Raw genomic sequence first — 19,883 nt, 5'->3', positions numbered from 1 at the left:
AGTTTCGGACTTAATAAAGCCCATTGAATTTCGTTTGTCAGTAAGACATAAGTACCACATTAAACCTGACTGTTTCAGACCATAAAGACTTTTGTTCAGGAACCAGGTATCCCCTTCTTGCTGTCGGAATCCTGGAGGTCCTCTCACATAGATCTCTTCATCTAGGTCAGCATGTAGATAAGCCGTGTCCACATCAAACTGGAAAACCTCTAAACCAAGGATAGTTGCAGTGGTTAAAGCAATTTTTACACTCTCAGTTCTGACTGTTGGTGAGTAAGTGTTTGTGTAGTCCTCAGGATAACATTGAGTGAAACCCTGAGCTACAAGTCTAGCTTTGTACAATGACTCACCATTCGGTTTCTTCTTGATTCTGTAGACCCATCGAGTGCCAATGACTTTTTTGTTTGCTGGAGGTTTGGTAGGTGTAAATACATTAAGTTTCTTTAAACTGTCCATCTCATCCTGCATTGCTTCATACCATTTCTCTTGCTCTGAATCAGGAAGCTGCTTGATTTGTGTGAATGTATCAGGAGGAAGTGTAACATTGCAAATCAAAGGCAAGGGTGTTTTTGTCAGTTGCCACGAATATCATTGTGGAGGGATTTCTTTTGTGACCCTCTTGGAACATCTCACAACAACAGTCCATTCTTCTTCTTCATCCTCATCCTCACTTTCGTCGCTAGCATCAGCATCTGCGGCTTGCGAAGACGCAACATCAGGTTGTGAAGAACTGGTAGAAGGAATATCTGCCTGTGAATCTTGGTCATCAGGCTATGTGGCATCTGCAACATCATCTCTAGGAAAATAAATGAATCCTGGACCAGTCAATATCTTCCTCAAAATTAGCAGATTGAGAAATCCCAATTACATGTTTAGGGTCAATAAATTTGCTCCATTTTGAATTGTCATCAATACCCATAAATTTCAGTCTCTTTGCTGCTGGACCTCCTGTTCTTCTTTGAGCTAAGGGAATGTTCACCATAGCATGTGAACCAATAATGTGGAGGTTCTTGAGATAGGGCTTGTAGCCATACATCATGAAGAAAGGAGTTTGATTTATTACACTGCTCCAAGTATGGTTGACAATGTAATTTGCATACTTGATAGCTTCACCCCAGTATATGTTGCTGAGATTGGCATCTTCTGGAGACAATGCATCATGGTTTGTAGAACCCCTTGTCTTCGTTCTGCGATTCCGTTATGAGCCGGTGTGTATGGAGCGGATGTCTGATGAAGAATTCCATTCTTATGCATCCAGTCCTGGAAACGCTGAGACATGAATTCTGTACCACGGTCACTCTGGATTCTGGCAATGCGAACTTGAGATTGGGTAGAAACAAATGCTGCAAAATCTTTAAAGATCTGAAAGGTCTCAGATTTCTCTCTCATAGGATATACAAATCCATATCTAGAATGATTATCAACAATTGTTAGAAAATACTTTCTACCACCAATTGTTGGTGGAAAAGGACCCACTATGTCAGTGTGTACCAAATCAAAAATGCGTGTTGACAGGCGTGTAGCGTGTTTGGGAATGGCAGCTGCTTTGGATTTAGCTTTCCTGCAAACTGCACGATCCAAAAACACCTTACACGCCTTTAGATCCAAACCTTTTGCGAACTCCGGCATTTTTCTAAGAACACAGAAACTGGCATGCCCCAATCTTCTATGCCACTTGTGGATACACCTGGAATGCAAAGGTTTACCAGTTAGTGAATTTTCAACATTAACAGTTTCATGAGGAACCTCAGGCTTGCTCTGAGCAACCTGCTTCCTTATTTTCTGTTTGTTGGCTTTAGGAGCCTTTGGAGTAGCAACAGGATCTCTCTCTGAAGCAACTCTCTCTGGGCCTCTGCTCTCCCTTTTTGGAGTTTGCATACTTGCCTGCGCTTGCGTTTTAGGTTTTGGCTTTATGTAATAAACACCACCAATTAGCATGGTTTCAGCAACGATGTCTCCATCTTTTAACTATGTAACTTGCTTTCTCAAGGTGGTGAACCTGGAACTTTAACACTTTAGACAAGTGACTTTGACTAAGCAAATTACTGGTTGCTGAAGGTATGTAATAAACAGCAGGGATGAATATATTGAGCTCTTGAACGTAAACAGTTCCTTTTCCCATGACCTTACAAGGGTGGTTGGAGAAGGAATACAGTTCCCGAAGATCAGATTCAGGTTCGTGCATCTCTGTGAAAAGTTCCTTTCTGTAAGTAACATGTAATGCTGCGCCACTCTCCAAAGTCCACAAAAGCTGCCTGTTGTACTCTGGATCAGGTTGTGGATCGTTGGTTAAGGCCAATGTGGCAAGTGGAGCTTGCGGATCATGCCTTGGATCACGACAACCTTGTCTTCTGCCTCTACCTCTGCCTCTGGAGTCTGTTTCTCTGGGCTGGTATCTGACGGGAGCTGGAACTCGTTGGGGACAATCCCGGGTGTCATGTCCCATACGGTTACAGATGTAGCATCTTTGCATCCTTGGAGCGTAGACTCTTCCTCGAAAGGGATGTCTAGCTGGAGCTCTTGACGCGGGCGGCCGTTGCAAATGTGGTGTGGCTAATTTGATAGCTTCCTCTTCAATTAAGAGCCTGCAAACATTATCTACTGTTCATTGAGCAATAGGCACATGGTTAATCTTTGCAATGGCATCTTTCCATTCATAATTCAATGAGTTAATGATAATGCTGATCATTTGAACATCATCAATAAAATGGCCTCTTTCTCTCAATTCTTTTCTCATTCCTTTCAATTTGGTCAAATGTCCACCAATTTGTTCACCAGGTTTCAATTTCGAACCGTGGAACTCAGACATGAGCATACATGAAGATTCAATTGAAATGGGCCTGTAGCAATCTTCCAGATGGCCCAAATTTGTGGGCTGTTGCATCAGGCGAAAAAATAACCTGCAGTTCAGTTTCCATGGACATTAATAATGTTGTGCAAGCCTTATTGTCTAAGTCTCTTATTGCAGGAGTCCATGGCTGGGCAGGAGGATTAAACACCATACAATGGGTACCTTCTCTGTGAAGCAAAATTGAAATCTCACTGACCCAGGCTTTATAATTCTGCCCTGACATTTTCAATTTTGACTCACTAGTCAATGGACAAGCAAAAAATGCTTGTTGAGGGATGTGCATTTGAAAAGCTTGCTGCTGTTGCACCTGTGTGCTGTTGCACCTGTTGCATCCATCTGAGAAGGCACGTGCACCATCAATGGGTGCTGAAGATTGGGCCTGTGGAGACACTTTTTGTCTTGCAGCCTGAATATATGAATAATCTGCTCTCTGTAGTTAATTATTTCCACCAGGAGATGGCGCTGCAGCCACATCTCTTGGCTGTAATATTTCTGCCTGCGTGGCATGGGCCATTGGAGAACAAAAAAAAATCATGTGACAATGGTGATGTGTGCACATCTCTCTGTTCTGATTTGCCTGATACAATATCCTCCAGGGAGTGTGTCTTAGGCTTTGGAAAAAAGGCAAGATGGCGTTTTCAGAAATTTGAAAAGCATGGGAATCTCTTCTCTGACTTGAGCATGGAATAAGCCCTTTTGGCTTGAAATAGCTCATTTTCAAAGAATTCTATTTGATTACAATAGCTTTCCATATCTTGCTCAGAGGTGTGGAAAGAATCATACATTTCTCCTTGTGTTTGGGAGTGAAATTCCTACGGCCACGAGAGCTTTGGCCTTGCACCCAGCGTTTCAAAATCTCTAAGATTTCGGGAGCATGCATAATCAGGAAGATACTCTACTAACCTCGGTTGTAGATGGGCATCTCCTGGAGCAGTCCCATCTTGTTGAGATCTTTTTCCGCCCCGAGTCCCTTCTGGGAGAGGGCGCGGTATATAAATTAAATAAAAGTAAAGTAAAGTTTCTTCCACAGCTGATTTTTCATCCAGCCCGGTTGCTGAAGCTATCGGCATTTGAAAACTTGGAAGCCAGCGTAAAATGCTTTTTGCTTCTCCATCAGAGGGGGGGAAGCCATCAGAATGTGCTCCTATTTTCTTTGGCATGTTAGGAGTGATCTAAACATTCCTCAGTCGTTATAAATCATGCTGTCTAATTAGCCTATTACACTTATCTCTTGGAAGTAGCTAACAAGGAAAAAAGCCATATATCAACCATCCTCTGCTACCATCTGTTAGGGTGTGAATTCCGCCCTGAATTAAGGAGGTGTGAATCTTGGCATCCCTTGTAGCATACTTTTTAAATAAGCAAAAATAAACCCGAAGCAAGATCTAATAAAAACATTTTAATATAAAATAAAATAAAAATGCAAAACTTGCTAACTTAATTAATTACATCTTGGCAAAGCTATGTGCCTGCCTCCTTTGGCAGGCGAACAGAAGATCAGAAGAGAAAGTTAAGAAGGAATGTGAAGTGCATGCGCAATAAATCATTTGCAGATAAGAACTGTGACCTGCACAGTAAATCTTCAGTGCAGCTAGCAAACCAATTAACGCAGTGACATTCAGGTTTAGTCTTGACATTTATTGTCAAAATTACCGTATATGCCCTTAGCACCTGGAAGTTTGAGGTTCACTTTGGGATCAGGCACTTCACACTAATACATCATTGCTTCTCGTGCTCAATTCTGAATCCAAGCTCTTAAAAGCCTTTGTTTGACTTCTATTCTGGGCCGTCTTTTTATATAGCTAATGTTACTGCACTTCAAAAGAAAGTGGCATCTTAAAGTAGTTTGGATTGCATACTCAGAGCAGATAAAGGCATATGTTATTGCTGCTAATCATTGATTCCAAACCACCCTTAACACTAGGTAGATCTGCTCCAATATTAAGTTTTAAAATGAAAATCCAAAAACTTATCTATCATGCTAATTAATCAGAAGTATCTGATGTCTGTAGTATTATTGGTATCAATCTTCATCCTTGGTCTCCCAACTTTTTTTTTTACCCTATTCAGTGTCTCTTGGGTTATAAATGCAGGCTCAGTTTGAAACTGAAAACTGAGATTGTTTGTATTCTTAGTTCCACCATCTTTCTTACATGGAGTTGCTGATATATAATGAACTTGGTATTCCTCTTTGTGTCTCATATATTTTCCTTTGGCTTTAAAAAAAGTAGCTTGTTATTGTGCTATTGTCATATCAAATCTATCAAGCTATATCCTAGCATATGTTTGGTTCAAAGTCAGGGTAGTCCCTAAAAAACAGCATTGAAAAGAACAAATGAATGAGAAATTTAGAAGCAAACCAAGGTCAGTTCCAGAAACACTTTGAAGCAAGGAATTAGGCAAATTGGGAGGCAAGATACATCCTCACTGACCAATATTATTCCAGGAACTTTGCCATACCCAGGTTGCTTCCTAAATATGAGAAGCTTGTGACTTCTCCTCATGCTTGTGTTAATTAGAGTTGTTTCTTGATTAAACCTGCTGCATTGTACTGTCCAACAAAACAACCAAGCGGTCCTGCATTTTTTCCTGACATTTTATCTTCATATGACAAAGTTATTAAGGGCTGAGTGAAGTGAAAAAGTCTGTGTTCTTTGCCACTCTTTTTTGTACCCGGGAAGAGAATATGCGGTCTATTGTTGGTGATACTCATAGTCGCTATCTGTCAATCATCCTGACAATCTTTAGTCTTTCCAAAGCTTGAATTGGCAACTTTATTTTCTATACCCATGATGGCGAACCTATGGCACATGTGCCACAGGTGGCATGTGGAACCATATTTGCCGGCATGGCAGCCCTCAGCTCTGGTGCACATGTGCGCATCAGCCAGCTAATTTTCAGTCTTCTGGAGGGCTGGGCGAGGCCATTTTTGCCTTCTCCAGGCTTCAGGAAAGCCTCTGGAGCCTGGGGAGGGGAAAAAAACAGGCCCAATGGCCCTGTTCATTTCCAAATGTCCAGTTGGCCCTTTGAGCCATTTTTCGCCCTCCCCAGGCTCCAGAGGCTTTCTTAAAGCCTGGGGAGGGAGAAAATGGCCTCCACTGCCCCCCCCAAAGGTGGAAACGGATCATTTATGAACTTCCAGTTGGTTTGTTGGGCCCATTTTCACCCTCCCCAGGCTCCGGAGGCTTTCCTAAAGCCTGGGGATGGTGAAAAACAGGCCCAACAAGCCAATCGGAAATTCAGAAATGATCCATTTGGCTCCTGGTGCCTGGGGAGAGTGAAAACTCCCCCCCCCCCCATAGGGGTGGTTTGTGCACATATATGCAGGTGAGTGGAGCATGCATGCGCAATAGTATGCGGACACACATTTTGGCATGCCTTTAGAAAAAGGTTAGCTATCACTGTTCTATTCTGTTTCTTTATCTATGAAATTAGTGGTTGCTCCCAAGTCTGCAAGAGCAGAAAGTTCAACCTTCTGCCTGGAGTCTAAAGTAAGGCTAACAGGATAATTCAGTATGTTTGCCTGCAGTCATCTGACTGAGCATTTATCACATGGTGGAAGGCCTCCCTTTGGAACTCCTGAGAAGGGTGCCAGAAAAAATTCCTTATTATGCTGCTTTAAAGTAAGCTGGTCACTTGTGGGCTACCTGCTCTGTTGATTTACAAGTTCTGCATCTAATTGTTGTGTCCAACATTAGTGCTTTTACTGAGAATTCCCTGTTTATGTGTCCAGAGGCCCTGTAGTAAAATCTCTTCTTCTTTGTTTCTATACTGAATATAAGGATCTCTTGGCTGCTCTGATTTGCATGCACTAGATTCTGAGAAGACTATTGGGCGGGATGGTATGGGGGAACATAGGCTGTAGGTTCCCTTCTCTTACCCTTTTCTTCCTGCCTTAACTATTTTAGGGGCATCTATTATTACCCAACATGGATACAGCTCTTTCAGAGGTTTGGGGGTACCATGCCTCACTAGCTTGGCTCTTAGGTCTTTACCCAGCCCCTTTCGAAACGAGACTATTTTTGCTAAGATAGTCCTCCCTACATTGCCAGCTTCCCAATCTCTAAACCAACAGTGATTTTGTGAAGTTCTGATCATTGTCTAACATCAGTTTGTTTCCCTCAATGAACTGCATTGCCCACTTGGCAGCTGCTTCCTTTAGCAAACTCAGCAGAAAAGTCACTTTAGTGCAGTTGGTGGGAAATTCCATTGGCCTGCCTGCCATAAAGATTTAATATTAAACAGTGAATGTCTGGAATTGATCTTGACCCTCTCCAGACCTCTATCAAGCTCTCATGGGAAAGTGGAAGTATTGGCTGAATCATAATTTGTTGTGCTCCTGCAGATTGGGGCAAATTGTGCCATGTTGTTGCAGTAGTTGTATCAGTGGCCTGCTGCAAATTGGTTATTGGTTGTGAGAGATAATGCCCATGGAGGGGGAGCTGGGTGATGGACTATAGTGGAACATCAGTTTCCCAGGAAAGCAATACAGGTAATCTTCCAGGTACGAACATTCACTTACCGAATTTTCACAAGAATGAATTTATTCAGAAAGGGTACTTACGTTAGAAATTTAAAACTGTGATAAAAAAGAGGCCTCTATAGCCATGTGACTTGGATTCAGTCACTGCTGCAGCGGTGGCCATTTTTTACTCTGTGACTTGCCTATGCCATTTGGGGTTACAACATGCAATTTCCTGAAGCTGGCAATGTTTGTTTATTTTGTTTTTTGTCCCTGGTCACATGGCCAAACAAGATACAGAGATTTTTACAACCAGTGTGGCACTGAGTTTGTTTTTGTTCTTTTGGGTGCTGTATGGGCTTGAGGACTAGTGCTAGAATTGCTTCTATAAGTATATTAAAATATTCTTTTTTCTTATTCTATAGTACTGTACTGTTTGTTTGTAAGCACTTTGGGAACAGCTCTGCTTTTTAAGTACTATACTTTGCAAACTATTGTGTTTGTAAGTACAGTACTTTGCAAAGATAAAGTTTGTTTGCATTTTCCTTGAAACTGCTTGTAGAAAAGCTAGCCAGTATTTACATAAAGCATTCTATAATGTTGTTTCCTTGCTTCTATTTTGGGGATTACTGTTTCTCTGAAAATATGACCTCCCCGGATAATAAACCCAATCGAGCTTTTGAGCGCATGTGCTAAAATAAGCCCTCCCTGAAAATATTGCAACACAGCAGCAGCCATGAGGTGACTATGCTCACCACCTCCCACAAAAATAATAAGACCTCCCCGAAAATAAGGCCAAGCACTTTTTTCGGGGGTCAAAAGAAAATAAAACCCTGACTTATTTTCGGGGAAACACAGTATTACTATAATTTGTAGGTTTTAAATTTAAATTGCCTCCAGAAGTTGTGAGTGCCCAATCACTGGAAGTCTTTAAGAAGAGACTGGATAGGCATTTATCAGAAATACTCTCTTATGAGAGCAATGGGTTAGACTTCCATCTCTCTTACTGTTGCAAGCCAAGAGTTCTATAAATTTCTCCTCCATCTCCCTCTGGGTGCCTGGCTGGAGACTCTTAAACTAATTAGTGGCAAGTGGTTTTTTTTTAAGCAACTGCAATCAGAGAGTTCTGTAAATTCCCCACCTCTTTTTTTTCTGGGGAGCTGTCTGAAGACGCTTGAGTTGACTAGCAGCAAATGGTGTTTTTTTTTAAGCAACTGCAATCAGAGAATTCTGTGAGCCTGCTTGGAGGCAATTTAGTTCCTCAGCAGAAGGGTGGACCAGCAGGAAAGCCTCTCAGTTCAGTTAATAATGCCAGTGATCAATTAATGAATTGGAGGAAATAGTAAGTCCGATTTTCATTCATTTAATGAGCCATTTCATTCAATTAATGAATTTGATTTTAAACATTTGTAAAATTGATTCATTTGATTATTTTTTTTACTTATAAACCTAATGGGCAGGCTCCATTAGGTATGTACCCTGAGGACTACCTGTACATTTCAGAAAGGGGAAGGAAACCAGAACAAGATAGAAGACAGAGAAAAAAAGTGAAGATAGCCGCTCCCAAGAATTTCCTAATATCCGTAGGTTAGAAATAGCAAGAGTTTAATTTGGCAATATTCTGTCTGCTATATGTAAGTAAATAAAGAACTGAACTTTGGTTGAATTGTTCCATGTTCTTCTTGGTCTTAGCCTGACAGCAGTGCATCCACTTGCTGTTGTGTTGCAATAACATTGCTGCCAGATGCTCGATAGATACCAGAATTCATTGAGGATCAGTGGCCATTACTGAAACTCCTTTCCTTGGAAGAAATTATGGGACTTGCAGGACTGATGTCAGCCTTATCAGGTAGACCAGATGGGAAACAGGACAGATAACTTAATATTGTTTTGTTGTCAAACTACATTAACACAATGTTGAGATTCTAGAAAGAGTGCAGAAGAGAGCAACAAATATGTCTAGGGAACTTGAGGCTAAAATATACAAAAAACAGTTGCAGGAATTGGGTATTTAATTTAATGAACAGAAGGACTAGGGGAGACATGATAGCAGTGTTTCAATCTCTAAGGGACTGCCACAAAGAAGAGGGAGTTCAACCTATTCTCCAAAGCAGCTGAAGGCAGGACAAGAAGCAGTGGATGAAACAATGAAACTAATCAGGGTGAGAACCAACCTAGAACTAAGGATAAATTTCCTAATAGTTAGAATGATTAATCAGTGGAACAACTTCCTCCAGAAGTTGTGGGCGTTCCAGCACTGGAGGTTTTTAAGAGGTGACTGGACAATCATTTGTCTGAAATAGTATAGAGTTCCCTGCTTGAGCCAGGGATTGGACTAGAAGACCTCTAAGGTCACTTCCAACTCTGTTATTCTGTTAAGTCTGAAAGTACAATTCATCTGCCTATACAGCCTGAGAAACCAGGGTGGGTTGCTTCTGAGTCTCTTGCCTCACCTCGTGTCCAGCTGTAGGCTATGTTGCCCCTTATCTGACCATTCCCTAGGAGGCATCTCTTTGTTCTATCTGGGAAATGTAAATATACACAAACTTTATCTAACAAACTATTTATATTTACCAGAATTTGTATACCATTAGAGAATGTCTAAAACTAAGCAAATCCATGTCTACTTGACTTGGCGATTTCATCTGACATTAGTAACATTACTTTTTACTAGCTCAGTGTTTTGTTTTGTGTTTGCATTGTATGTGGTCTAATAACATTGAAGAGCTTTGCTGTTTTATGAGAATGTTGACTAGCAGCAGTTTTTAAATCCTGTTGAAATAATGGATAGTGCCAAGGTAACAAAAGGATACGTACTCAAATAATGAATGATGGCCATTTGTGTAGTTTTCACAATTTTGGGATGAATTATTTTATCCAACTTTTTAATATTGTGTATTCAGGAAACATTTTCAGCATAGTATAATGCAACACTAACTTGAAGATTTCTATTAGAACACTTATTAGAATACAAAGTATTATGGATGGACTTACGTACATTCCCACAGAGAAACCAGAATAAAGAGTTTTCAGAGGGAGAACATTCTAAAGAGTCTCTGTAAATCCTGGAACATACAGTACAGTACTGGATGGTCTCTCTCTATGTAATCCTAACATTAAATGAACTTTCCATACCAAAATTAATTCTTTCCTAGATGCATACACAAAAAAGTAATCCTAAACAGCTTTTCAGTAACACCAAAGAGCTAATTGAAAATGACTACCTATTTGATGTGCTGCCATGAATGGTGCCTTTCACTGCAGCAGCATAAAAGTTTGATAGACTAATCAATAAATAAAATTGTATAAATTAGTTGATGCTTTGCATATTTTTTCAGTTGTAGAAGTTATGCGTATTGTATGCAATTGTTTTGCATATTGTGGTGTATGTTGTTTAGTGGCCTTTCAGAAAAATAATGTATAATTATAATTTTCTTTATTTAGCAAATAAAAACTGAAAGTAAAATAACTTATTCTGTTGCAACTTATTCTATTACAATAGAATGGCTTATACTGGAAAGGACAATATCAGCCCCAGTACAACTTACAACCACAATTGAGCCCAAAATGTTATGTTGCTAACTGAGAAATTGTTAAGTGAGTTTTGCCCCATTTTATGACTTTTCTTGCCACTGAATCATGAGTTTCTTGTTAACTGAATCATTGCAGCTGTTAAATGAGTAACACAGTTGTTAAGTGAATCTGTTTTCCCCATTGACTTTACTTGTCAAAAGGTTGCAAAAAGTGATCACATGACCCCAGGACACTGCAACCATCATAAATGTGAGTCAACTGTCAGGCATCCAAATGTAAATCACATGACCATGGGGATGCTGCAACAGTCATAAGTGTGAAAAATTGTACTTTTTAAAGTGCTGTTGTAACTTCGAACCGACTCTAAGTGAACTGTTGTAAGTTGAGCACTACCTGTACTTTAGATTGCCTTTGCTGTTCATACTGTTCTATCCCTTGCAGGTAAGGCTGCACTACCAGCCATAGACTAAACATGATAGTCCTCATGTCTCCACTCAGCATTCAGTGACATCTAAACAATATCAACTCACTGTTCCTACTTTAATAAATCTCTGATCTCAGGATCCCAATGATATTCATTCTTCCCCTTTCCATATAATTACTTCATAAATGTACCTTCTTTTCCTATTTTTGAAACAACAACTCTTTTTACAATTTAATTTCTACTTTTGAAATAGATAGCCAGTTTTTTGTGTAGTGGTTAAAGCATCAAGCTAGAAATCAGAAGATCCTGAGTTCTAGTCCCACCTGAGGCATGAAGCTACCTGGGTGACCTTGGGCCAGTCACTTTCTCTCAACCCTACAAAGGAGACATATTTCTCTAGACAGTATCTGATGATCAGACACAATTGAGAAGAAGAAAAATCAAATTTGTATTGGATTGAAATGTTGCCTGGCAGATAGAGGATCTGTTTCAAGAAATATGATTTTTCTTAAGAGCATATTATATACTTAATTGCATGTAGATTCTGCTTTCTGTCCAGCTTATGGAATTATATCTTTTTCTTTCCTCTTCCAATTTTAATTATATGAATGTAACAACTTTTTTGAAAAGCAGAAAAAAAGTGAAGACCCAGATAATCTTCAGGACTAGGGCCAGGATATTAATGGGGCCACCATAGTTTGTTTAATGTAGGTAGGAATAATAATAATAATATGAAGGATATATTAATAATATGAAGGATATAACGTGTTCATAAATCACATAATATATATATATATATACACTATTAACATGATTTTGGAAGAGAAATAATGTCTAAGGATGGTAATGTAGAGACTGGTCAATATGATTATAACATGATGTTTAAAAAATGAGAACCATTTACATATTAATCCAGTATTCTGATCTATGTCTTATTGTGTTGTGGTCCGCCAGCGGCCTATGGAGCTGGCAGCAGAGTCTGACAGTGAGGAGGTTGGGGAGGAACATGGGCCACTCCTGGAGTCTGGGGAAGGCTTGGATGAGGACTCTGCATCCGAGGCAGAGAGGGGGACAGGGCCATCTGGTATTTATGAGCTGCCCCCGGAGCCTCTGGAGTCTGACATCAGTGAGACAGAATAACAGTGTGAGCCTGTTCCCAGTGTGCGCATGCACAGAGCTGCCAGAAGGCAAGAACAATTAAGGAAAAAAGGGCGACTCGGGAGTAATGTTTGGAGATTATTGATGCTTCCTATAAGACATAAAAGAGGAGCAAATGGACATGAGCCTTTGCAGGAAGCAATTAGTCCATCTAGTCAGTTCAATCTCTGAGAAGTCCTGTTTGACTCTGTGCTGCTTTTAGCCTTGCAAAACTAATTGGCAACTAGGTCTCTGGCAGTGTTTCAAGGGAGATAAAGGGGCGATGCTTAGCAGCATTACCCTGAAAGATTGTCAACTCGAGCAGACATCTGTCAGAATCTTCGTGGACTGTTTGTGATCATTATGGGCTGTGAATGACCATAATTCACAGTCGTCTAAATAAAAGAGAGTTTTTGGGACTAAGTTTGTGATTTATGCTTTCTCAGGAAGCCTAGGTCAGAATATTGTTTGGAGAGTGCCTTTGTTCTCCTATATTCTATTACAGTTAAATCATTTTGTCTTTTTATTTCCCTTTCTGAATAATATTTTTTAAAAGTAACAAAAAGTGTGAAAATAAAGAAATAGAATATTCTTAGAAAATAAAAGATACCCTGATGGACCCTGTGAAATAGAAAACTTCATTCCTGTAAATAAGCATAATTGCATAGCTTGGGTTGGTTTTTTGGGGGGTATACCTTCAAATAGAAGCAACTTGTGTTCTCTAGTCATTCTTAATACCATGTTATTGTTAAACAGAGTGTTAATTATTTATAAACTGGTCCTCTGAGTAAATATAAACGAGACAGAATAGGATATGTTGATGCCTAAAATAATGACAGAGTAAAACCTATAAAAAATTCAATTTCATATTTAGAAATAGCTCCTAAATATTTTGTTTTCTTTTTGAAGAGGACTCAAAATTTCTGTCTCCACTTAGGAAAGAGCTGGGGAATAACTCCCTGAACCAAATCCATCCCTCGTGTAGTGTTCTGTCTGAGACACGGGAATGTGTATTCTTTTTCAGCTAATAAGAAGGAAAATTAAGTTAATTTTGAGAAGTTTCCTTCCTGTTTTGCTATATTGTTATCAAAGAATGACTTCATATATTTCAAATTTGCCATCATAATTTCTGCATTCAAATTTGATACCTCTTTTATGTAAAGGATAAAATACTGTATTAGAATTGTATTTGGAGCCCCTGAATTTTACATATTACATTCCATATGTTAATATTTGCTGATTTTTATATTAATCATATTAATTAGTAATAGTAATTAGTAATCATATTAACCATATTATATATAATATTAATTAGTAATTCAAGATAATTGCAGCATTCACTTCTCTTTTTCTGTTTGGCATTGCTTCTTTTCTAGGTTACTTATACAAAATAAGTAAAAACATCCCAGCAATCTTAAAGAACAGAAAGTTGAGCTTGTATAACTCTAGAGTGAGTTTCATGGTCCATCTCTGAATAAGAATGGATATTCACAGCATCTCTGGAAAAAGGATACATTTGGTTCTTTTTCTATGCCAAATTATTACTGCATTGGATGTTCCTCTTGATTGTAAGTACTAACAATTTACAATATATGGAAAGGTACTGATTGAACAGATTGTCGTAAACAAATATTTTGATGACCTAGAATAAATCTATATAACAATATAGCATTGCAAAGAATATGTGTGTGTACATACTCACACATTTTCATTCTCCTTAGTTGCAGGAAATTCTTGTTCATTATGAAAGTTTATTTTTCCTTTTCACCCCAAATGTTCCATTAATAGTTACCTTGTTAATACATTTGCTATTTCAGCATGTAGAATATATCCATAATTAACAATTAGCATTTTGATTACCTTAGCACTCGTAACCTATTTAGTGATTTTGCAATGAAAAGAAGTATATTTAACAAAGTACAAATGAAAATATTTGAAAGGTAATAATTACTGAGATTAGGAAAAAAAGGCTATATTCTAAAAATAATCAACAATACACACCAACTAGAGCAAGAACAGATATAGAGCCATTAAAATATACTCTGGTTTTACATGCAGTTCACATAATTATCTAAAGAACTTATAACCCACTGTTTAGAATATTTAGAATCCACTATTCTATTACGAAGGCTATCAGAAGAGAGTAGTAAAACGTACAATTTTGGCTGAAGTTTATATTTTTATCAGCAAGAATTTATTTTTCAAGTCTATGACTTACAACACAGAATTATAATTTCCATGGTAACACGAATTAATGGTTCTCATTAAAATATTAATGAGGAATCCCTGTATTCAAACAGATGATAATGAAATGGCACAATTAACAACAGGCATTCCATCTCTGTTACTTATTCTTCCATTTAGTTCTGTATATTGATTGCTTTTTGTTTGCAGTGGACAAATTATGCCATCCATTAATTCCATTTCCATATCAGCCAAGGGCATATGTAATGCTAATTATTCCATATAATTTAGGAATAATATTTATAATTGACAATGCAACCTTAAACAAAAGTTCCAAATATTTTGTGAGAAAACTATGCTGATTCTTTGCTGATAAAGTGAATTCGGTATCTGTTGTCAGAAAAGATCTATAGTATGAATGCCTGTACTTTCTCTTTCTCTTTTCTTTCTAGAATTTCATTACTTCTATCTTACTAACAAATAATTTTCTTTAATTCATGTTTACAATTCACTTCCTGAATGTGATAACGTGGAAAAAAGCAAAACTTCTTGAAGAATGTAAGTTCTGCCCACAAGCCTACAAAATATATATATGTGTGTGTGACAATGCAATTTTTAAGTGCTGAAACCATTTTATTGTGTTTATTGTAATATTCTGTACAGATGACAGCTTATAGAAAACATATACAAGAAAAAATATTTAAAAGATACTGTGTTTCCCTGAAAATACAACCTACCCTGAAAACAAGTCCTAGCCCGATTTTCACACCTGCTCCTAAAATAAGCCCTACCCAAAAATAAGGCCTAGTTAAGTCCCACCCACCATTTGGTTTTACAAGGTGGGGCAAGGCGCAGCCATAAATACCAAGGGTCAGGGTGAGGGAATATAGGATGAAAGGAGGTGGGGGTGTGGAGTTGCCCCATTTACTCTGCACTGGCTTACCTGAGGGCCCCGCAGCCAGGCCATCAATATCCTGACAACTGCTTGTCTCATGGCAATGAGTCCAAAAAACCCATCTAGGACCCCGCATGGCTGCTGGTCGATTTCTCCTTGCTCGCAGCCACAATGGTATACCCAATTTCATTGTATTTATTTTGTACAATCACAATAAAGACTATACTATACTATACTATACAATGGAGCAGGAGGCTGAGGACGCATGTGGGTACTGGATAGGTGCTGGAACCATCCCAAGATGAGGCAATCATCTTTAAAAAATAGTTCAGACTTTCGAACCTCTCACAAAAAACAAAGATCTCGTGAAGTTGGAAGGTCTGAACTATTTTTTTTTACTGTAGTCCCACAGATTACTTTTGTTGCCCTGCATGCAGTGGCAGAGAACAGAGCTGGAAAGCAGGTTAGTGAAGGCATGTGGCCACCATGGGTGAGGTGGGTGGGGATATGGCATGAGTAACATTGAAGGGCCATCAGGTAAGCCTTATGGGGCATGTGTGGCAGCTCCACATCCCCACCTTGGCTCGTCCTCTACCCCTTCACCGCCTCACTTCATTCTTCTTCATTCTTTGCTACTTCTTCTCCTTGCTCACTGCCATAATGGAATGGCTGAGTGACGCACCTGTGCAGCAGTCACAAAGCGAGGCGGTCAAGGATGAAGCAAGGTGGGGGTGTGGAGCTGCCCCCCCATGCCCTGCACTGGCTTACCTGAGCACCCCGCAGTCTGGCCATCAACATCCTGACAACTGCCTCATCTTTCAGCAGCTCCAGCAGCCCCGTCCAGGACCTCATGTGCATCGCTCAGCCTCCTGCTCTGTTGCAGCGGGATCCTGGATGAGGTTTCTGGAGCCGCCGCCGCAAGGCCAGGCAGTTGTCAGGACATTGAAGGCCTGACTATGGGGCACTTAGGTAAGTTGGTGGGGGAAAGCTCCCCATCCCCTGCCTTCATCTTCTGGCCATCACACCAATGTGTCACCTATTCTCCTGCTCCGTTATGGCAGGAGGTAAGGAGAAGAAGTGGCGAAGAATGAAGATGAACAAAGTGAGGCAGTAAGGGGTTGGAGGATGAAGCAGTGCAGGCCATTGTGGAAAACATGGTTGGTGGTGAGAGAGCAAGAGGACGATCTGATCAAACTGCTGTGTGTGTGTGTGTGAGAGAGAGAGAGAGAGAGAGAGAGAGAGAGAAAACACTGCCACCAGCCCTGGTATAACTCTTTGAGGTTGAATCTATCTCCTTCCCTCCCTCCCTCCCTCCCCCTCTCTCTCACACACAGACAGGTGGCATTGGATCTCTCTCTCTCACTGTAGCGGCATTTCATGCCTGGCCAACAGGCTACTTTTCACTCAGCCGCTTTCCCTCTTTCTTCTCCACGCTGTGCTTTCTGCCTGTCCATTGCAGTGCAGCGCCCAGGATTTGCTTTGACAGTGATGAGGCTTGGGGGATGGTCAATCCCCATTTGTGGCATGACGGAGAAGGCAGAAGACAATCCCCCCACCAGACCAGCCTGGTGGGAGTGGTTTGGAAAACTGAGCGTAGCCAAAAGCAGCTGAAGGGCTTGAACACCACACTTTAAATTGCTTTTGGCGCTGCTCGGTTTCCTGCCAGGCTGATCTGGTCTGGTGGGTGGGATTGCCTTCCATCTTCTCTGCCATGCCACAAAAAAGGATTAACAGTCCCCCAAATCCTGACGCTCTCAAAGTAGATCCCGGGAGCTGCGCTGCAACAGACAAATGAAAAGTTCAGCTTTTGTCTGAAGGAGGAAGAAGAGCGGGGAGAAGAAAGAGGGAAATAAGCTGAGCGAGAAGCGCTCTGCTGGTCAGGCACTGAAGCACTGCCACTGCCACCGCAGAGAAAGAGCAAGAGAACAATCCGATCCAACCTCAGAGAGTTATACTCTGGCAGCAGTGTGCTCTCTCTCTCTCTCTCTCTCTCTCACACACACACACACACGCATACACACACACACACAATCAGATCATTCTCTTGCTCTCTTACCCCCACCCCATGGCAGCGGCACCAGCCATGCTCTCCATGGGGGCAGCTAATCTGAGGCACGCAGGCACCTGCCTCCCTCTATCTCCTGTTGCATTCGGCCTCCGCATGGTTGCCACCTCCTGTGCATGCATGGGCAGGACAGATGCCCAGCTGGGCCAGGCCTTGAGATGAAAAAAAAGGACCTCCCCAAAAATAAGCCCGAAGGAAAATAAAACCGGGTCTTATTTTCAGGAAAACATGGTACGTACCTATCCATTTAGGAATTCATGTAATCTTTAAAACTCATACAAAAACAAGCAAGTTGGATTGAATGCATTTAGTGCACATTATTTAAGAAGGATTTAGAGAATTGATTGCATTTTGGAAAATGAAACTCAAAGGCATTTTTCCTATTTAAAATGTCTCTTTGTTCATTAAATGTACAAGGTCTAATGCCAATGCATAAGGAGAAGATGTTGCTGATGTTCCAGATAAATATTCATCTGTACACAAAGTGTGTTATTTGCTTAAGCTTTCTTCCTTTTGCTATTTTGATTGATAGGCATGTACAGTTAGAATTTTGCTTTTCATAAACTCATATAAATGTATTATTATCTGTTTTAAAGTGTTAGACCAAGGAAAATAGGATACTTTTTAAAACTTCTTTACTAAAGTAAAAAAAAATTACAAATAAACTGGATTTTCTCATTTTTTTCTTTGAAAATCTTTTCTTTGAAAATGTTTCACTTCTCATCCAAGAAACGTTTTCAATTCTAACAGAACCTTATGGAAAAGAACCTTTGGGACAACATGACCTGAATGATTAAGAATCTCCATAGACATATTACAAATAAAATAAGAAATAGAGATATTTCTTAAAATGTAACACATTAAAGTTTTTTTTATTAAGCACAATACATATGAATCTTACCAGCATACAAAAGCCCATATAGCATAGCTGTATTTTAATCAATAAGATGCATGCATCATATGATAAATACTCAAAAGAAATACTGTTTCTGCAGAAAAAGAAAAGGCTTAATAGTTCGCTTGCTTGAAATATCTGATTCTTTTCCTTGAGAAGAGCAAAATGTTATAGATATGTTAATAGATCACTCTGGTTTACACAATCATCTTCTTGCTAGATATATTCCATAAATATGACAATTGCAATCATTGACTATTTAATTTACTTCCAACCCCTGAGGTGATAAAATGGGCCTCACCTGCCATAGCTACTGCTGTTTCTACTCCCTGTAGATAGAGGTCAGAGTAAAATTGGGACAGAAAGGCACTGGGGAAGCAGTAGCTTTTCTGTGCCACCTGAGATTGATTCAATCCTTTTTCCCCCAGATGAAGTTGTAGGGATTAGGAAATACGTATCCATTACCTTTTCTAAATGCCACTTAGATAGTAATAGAAATTGTCATTAAATATCAGATAGTGGCAGGCTATAGTTTGTTATGTCATCTTGCACAAAACCTTTTGGAAAAACACAATTGGGACAACCATGATTGAGAATATCCATAGACAAAGAGTAAATACTTTTCTAATAGGAATTAGTGCAAAATATGCCCTAGCATACCATGTGCACTTACTCTTTTAACTATTTAGCCCTTCCCGTTGATCATCAATATTTAGACATAGATCTTATCCTACAAACTAGTTGTCTGAATCACTGGAATTTGGAATTGAGACAACAGGAACAGTCCTAAATAGTAATGAACTCTTCTGTGCTTTAAAGAGTGCCTTGCACTCTAAGCACAATCACTTTAAGAGGTCAGTTTTCATCTCACAATTACCCTCTCACACCAGAGCTTTTCTATATTAATATGTTTAGTTATTATTAATTCATTTCATATATGACTTCATGTGAAAACTTGCTGTTATATAAAACTACAATTCATTTAATTCTCATGAATTGATTGCCAGCCTCATTAGAGATATTTACTGGATAGTTAAACAAATTGAGTCAGTTTCCTTACCCAGAAAGATGCTAGCCTGGCATCTGATAATGCACTGAGTTCCCTTAATGTTGGGAACACTAATGAAAAATTCAGTGTATCTTCTAGAAGTAGACATGTTTTTTTGTATACACTGATGCTCTCTGAAACATAACAGCCAGGCCAATTGTATAATACATCTGGGTATAATACTGAGCTAAGTTCTTTTCACGATTTACTGGATAGGTAAGAATACATTTTGAATATAGAAATACACAAAATAGCATTAGTTATTGCCTGGCAAGTAAGTACCGGTTTTAGTTTATAAGAACAACTGTTTACAATACTGTGTGTGCTAGAATGGTGACTGGTATAAACTGGTACCTTAGTTGAAATGCCTAAAATCTTATATGTAGAA

At 39.5% G+C, this 19,883-nt stretch overlaps 1 protein-coding gene across 7 annotated transcripts in view; it reads left to right on the top strand.

Moving 5' to 3' along the window:
• Positions 1-19,883, top strand: part of NRCAM (neuronal cell adhesion molecule) — a 323,938-nt gene that overhangs the window by 162,540 nt on the left and 141,515 nt on the right. For 5 of the 7 annotated variants that reach the window (XM_081957441.1, XM_081957438.1, XM_081957436.1 and 2 more), the window contains exons 2-3: positions 13,785-13,976; positions 15,133-15,150. In XM_081957441.1, coding sequence (XP_081813567.1) covers positions 13,889-13,976; positions 15,133-15,150 — 106 coding nt within the window. In that variant the 5' untranslated portion in view covers positions 13,785-13,888. The remainder of the gene's footprint in view (positions 1-13,784; positions 13,977-15,132; positions 15,151-19,883) is intronic. The other 2 variants (XM_081957440.1, XM_081957439.1) reach the window with 1 other exon arrangement.

This window comes from Natrix helvetica, assembly GCF_964273705.1.
Source record: "Natrix helvetica genome assembly, chromosome: 6".
In the NCBI taxonomy this organism is placed as follows: domain Eukaryota; kingdom Metazoa; phylum Chordata; class Lepidosauria; order Squamata; family Natricidae; genus Natrix; species Natrix helvetica.
This window is presented reverse-complemented; position numbering and strand designations above follow the sequence as displayed.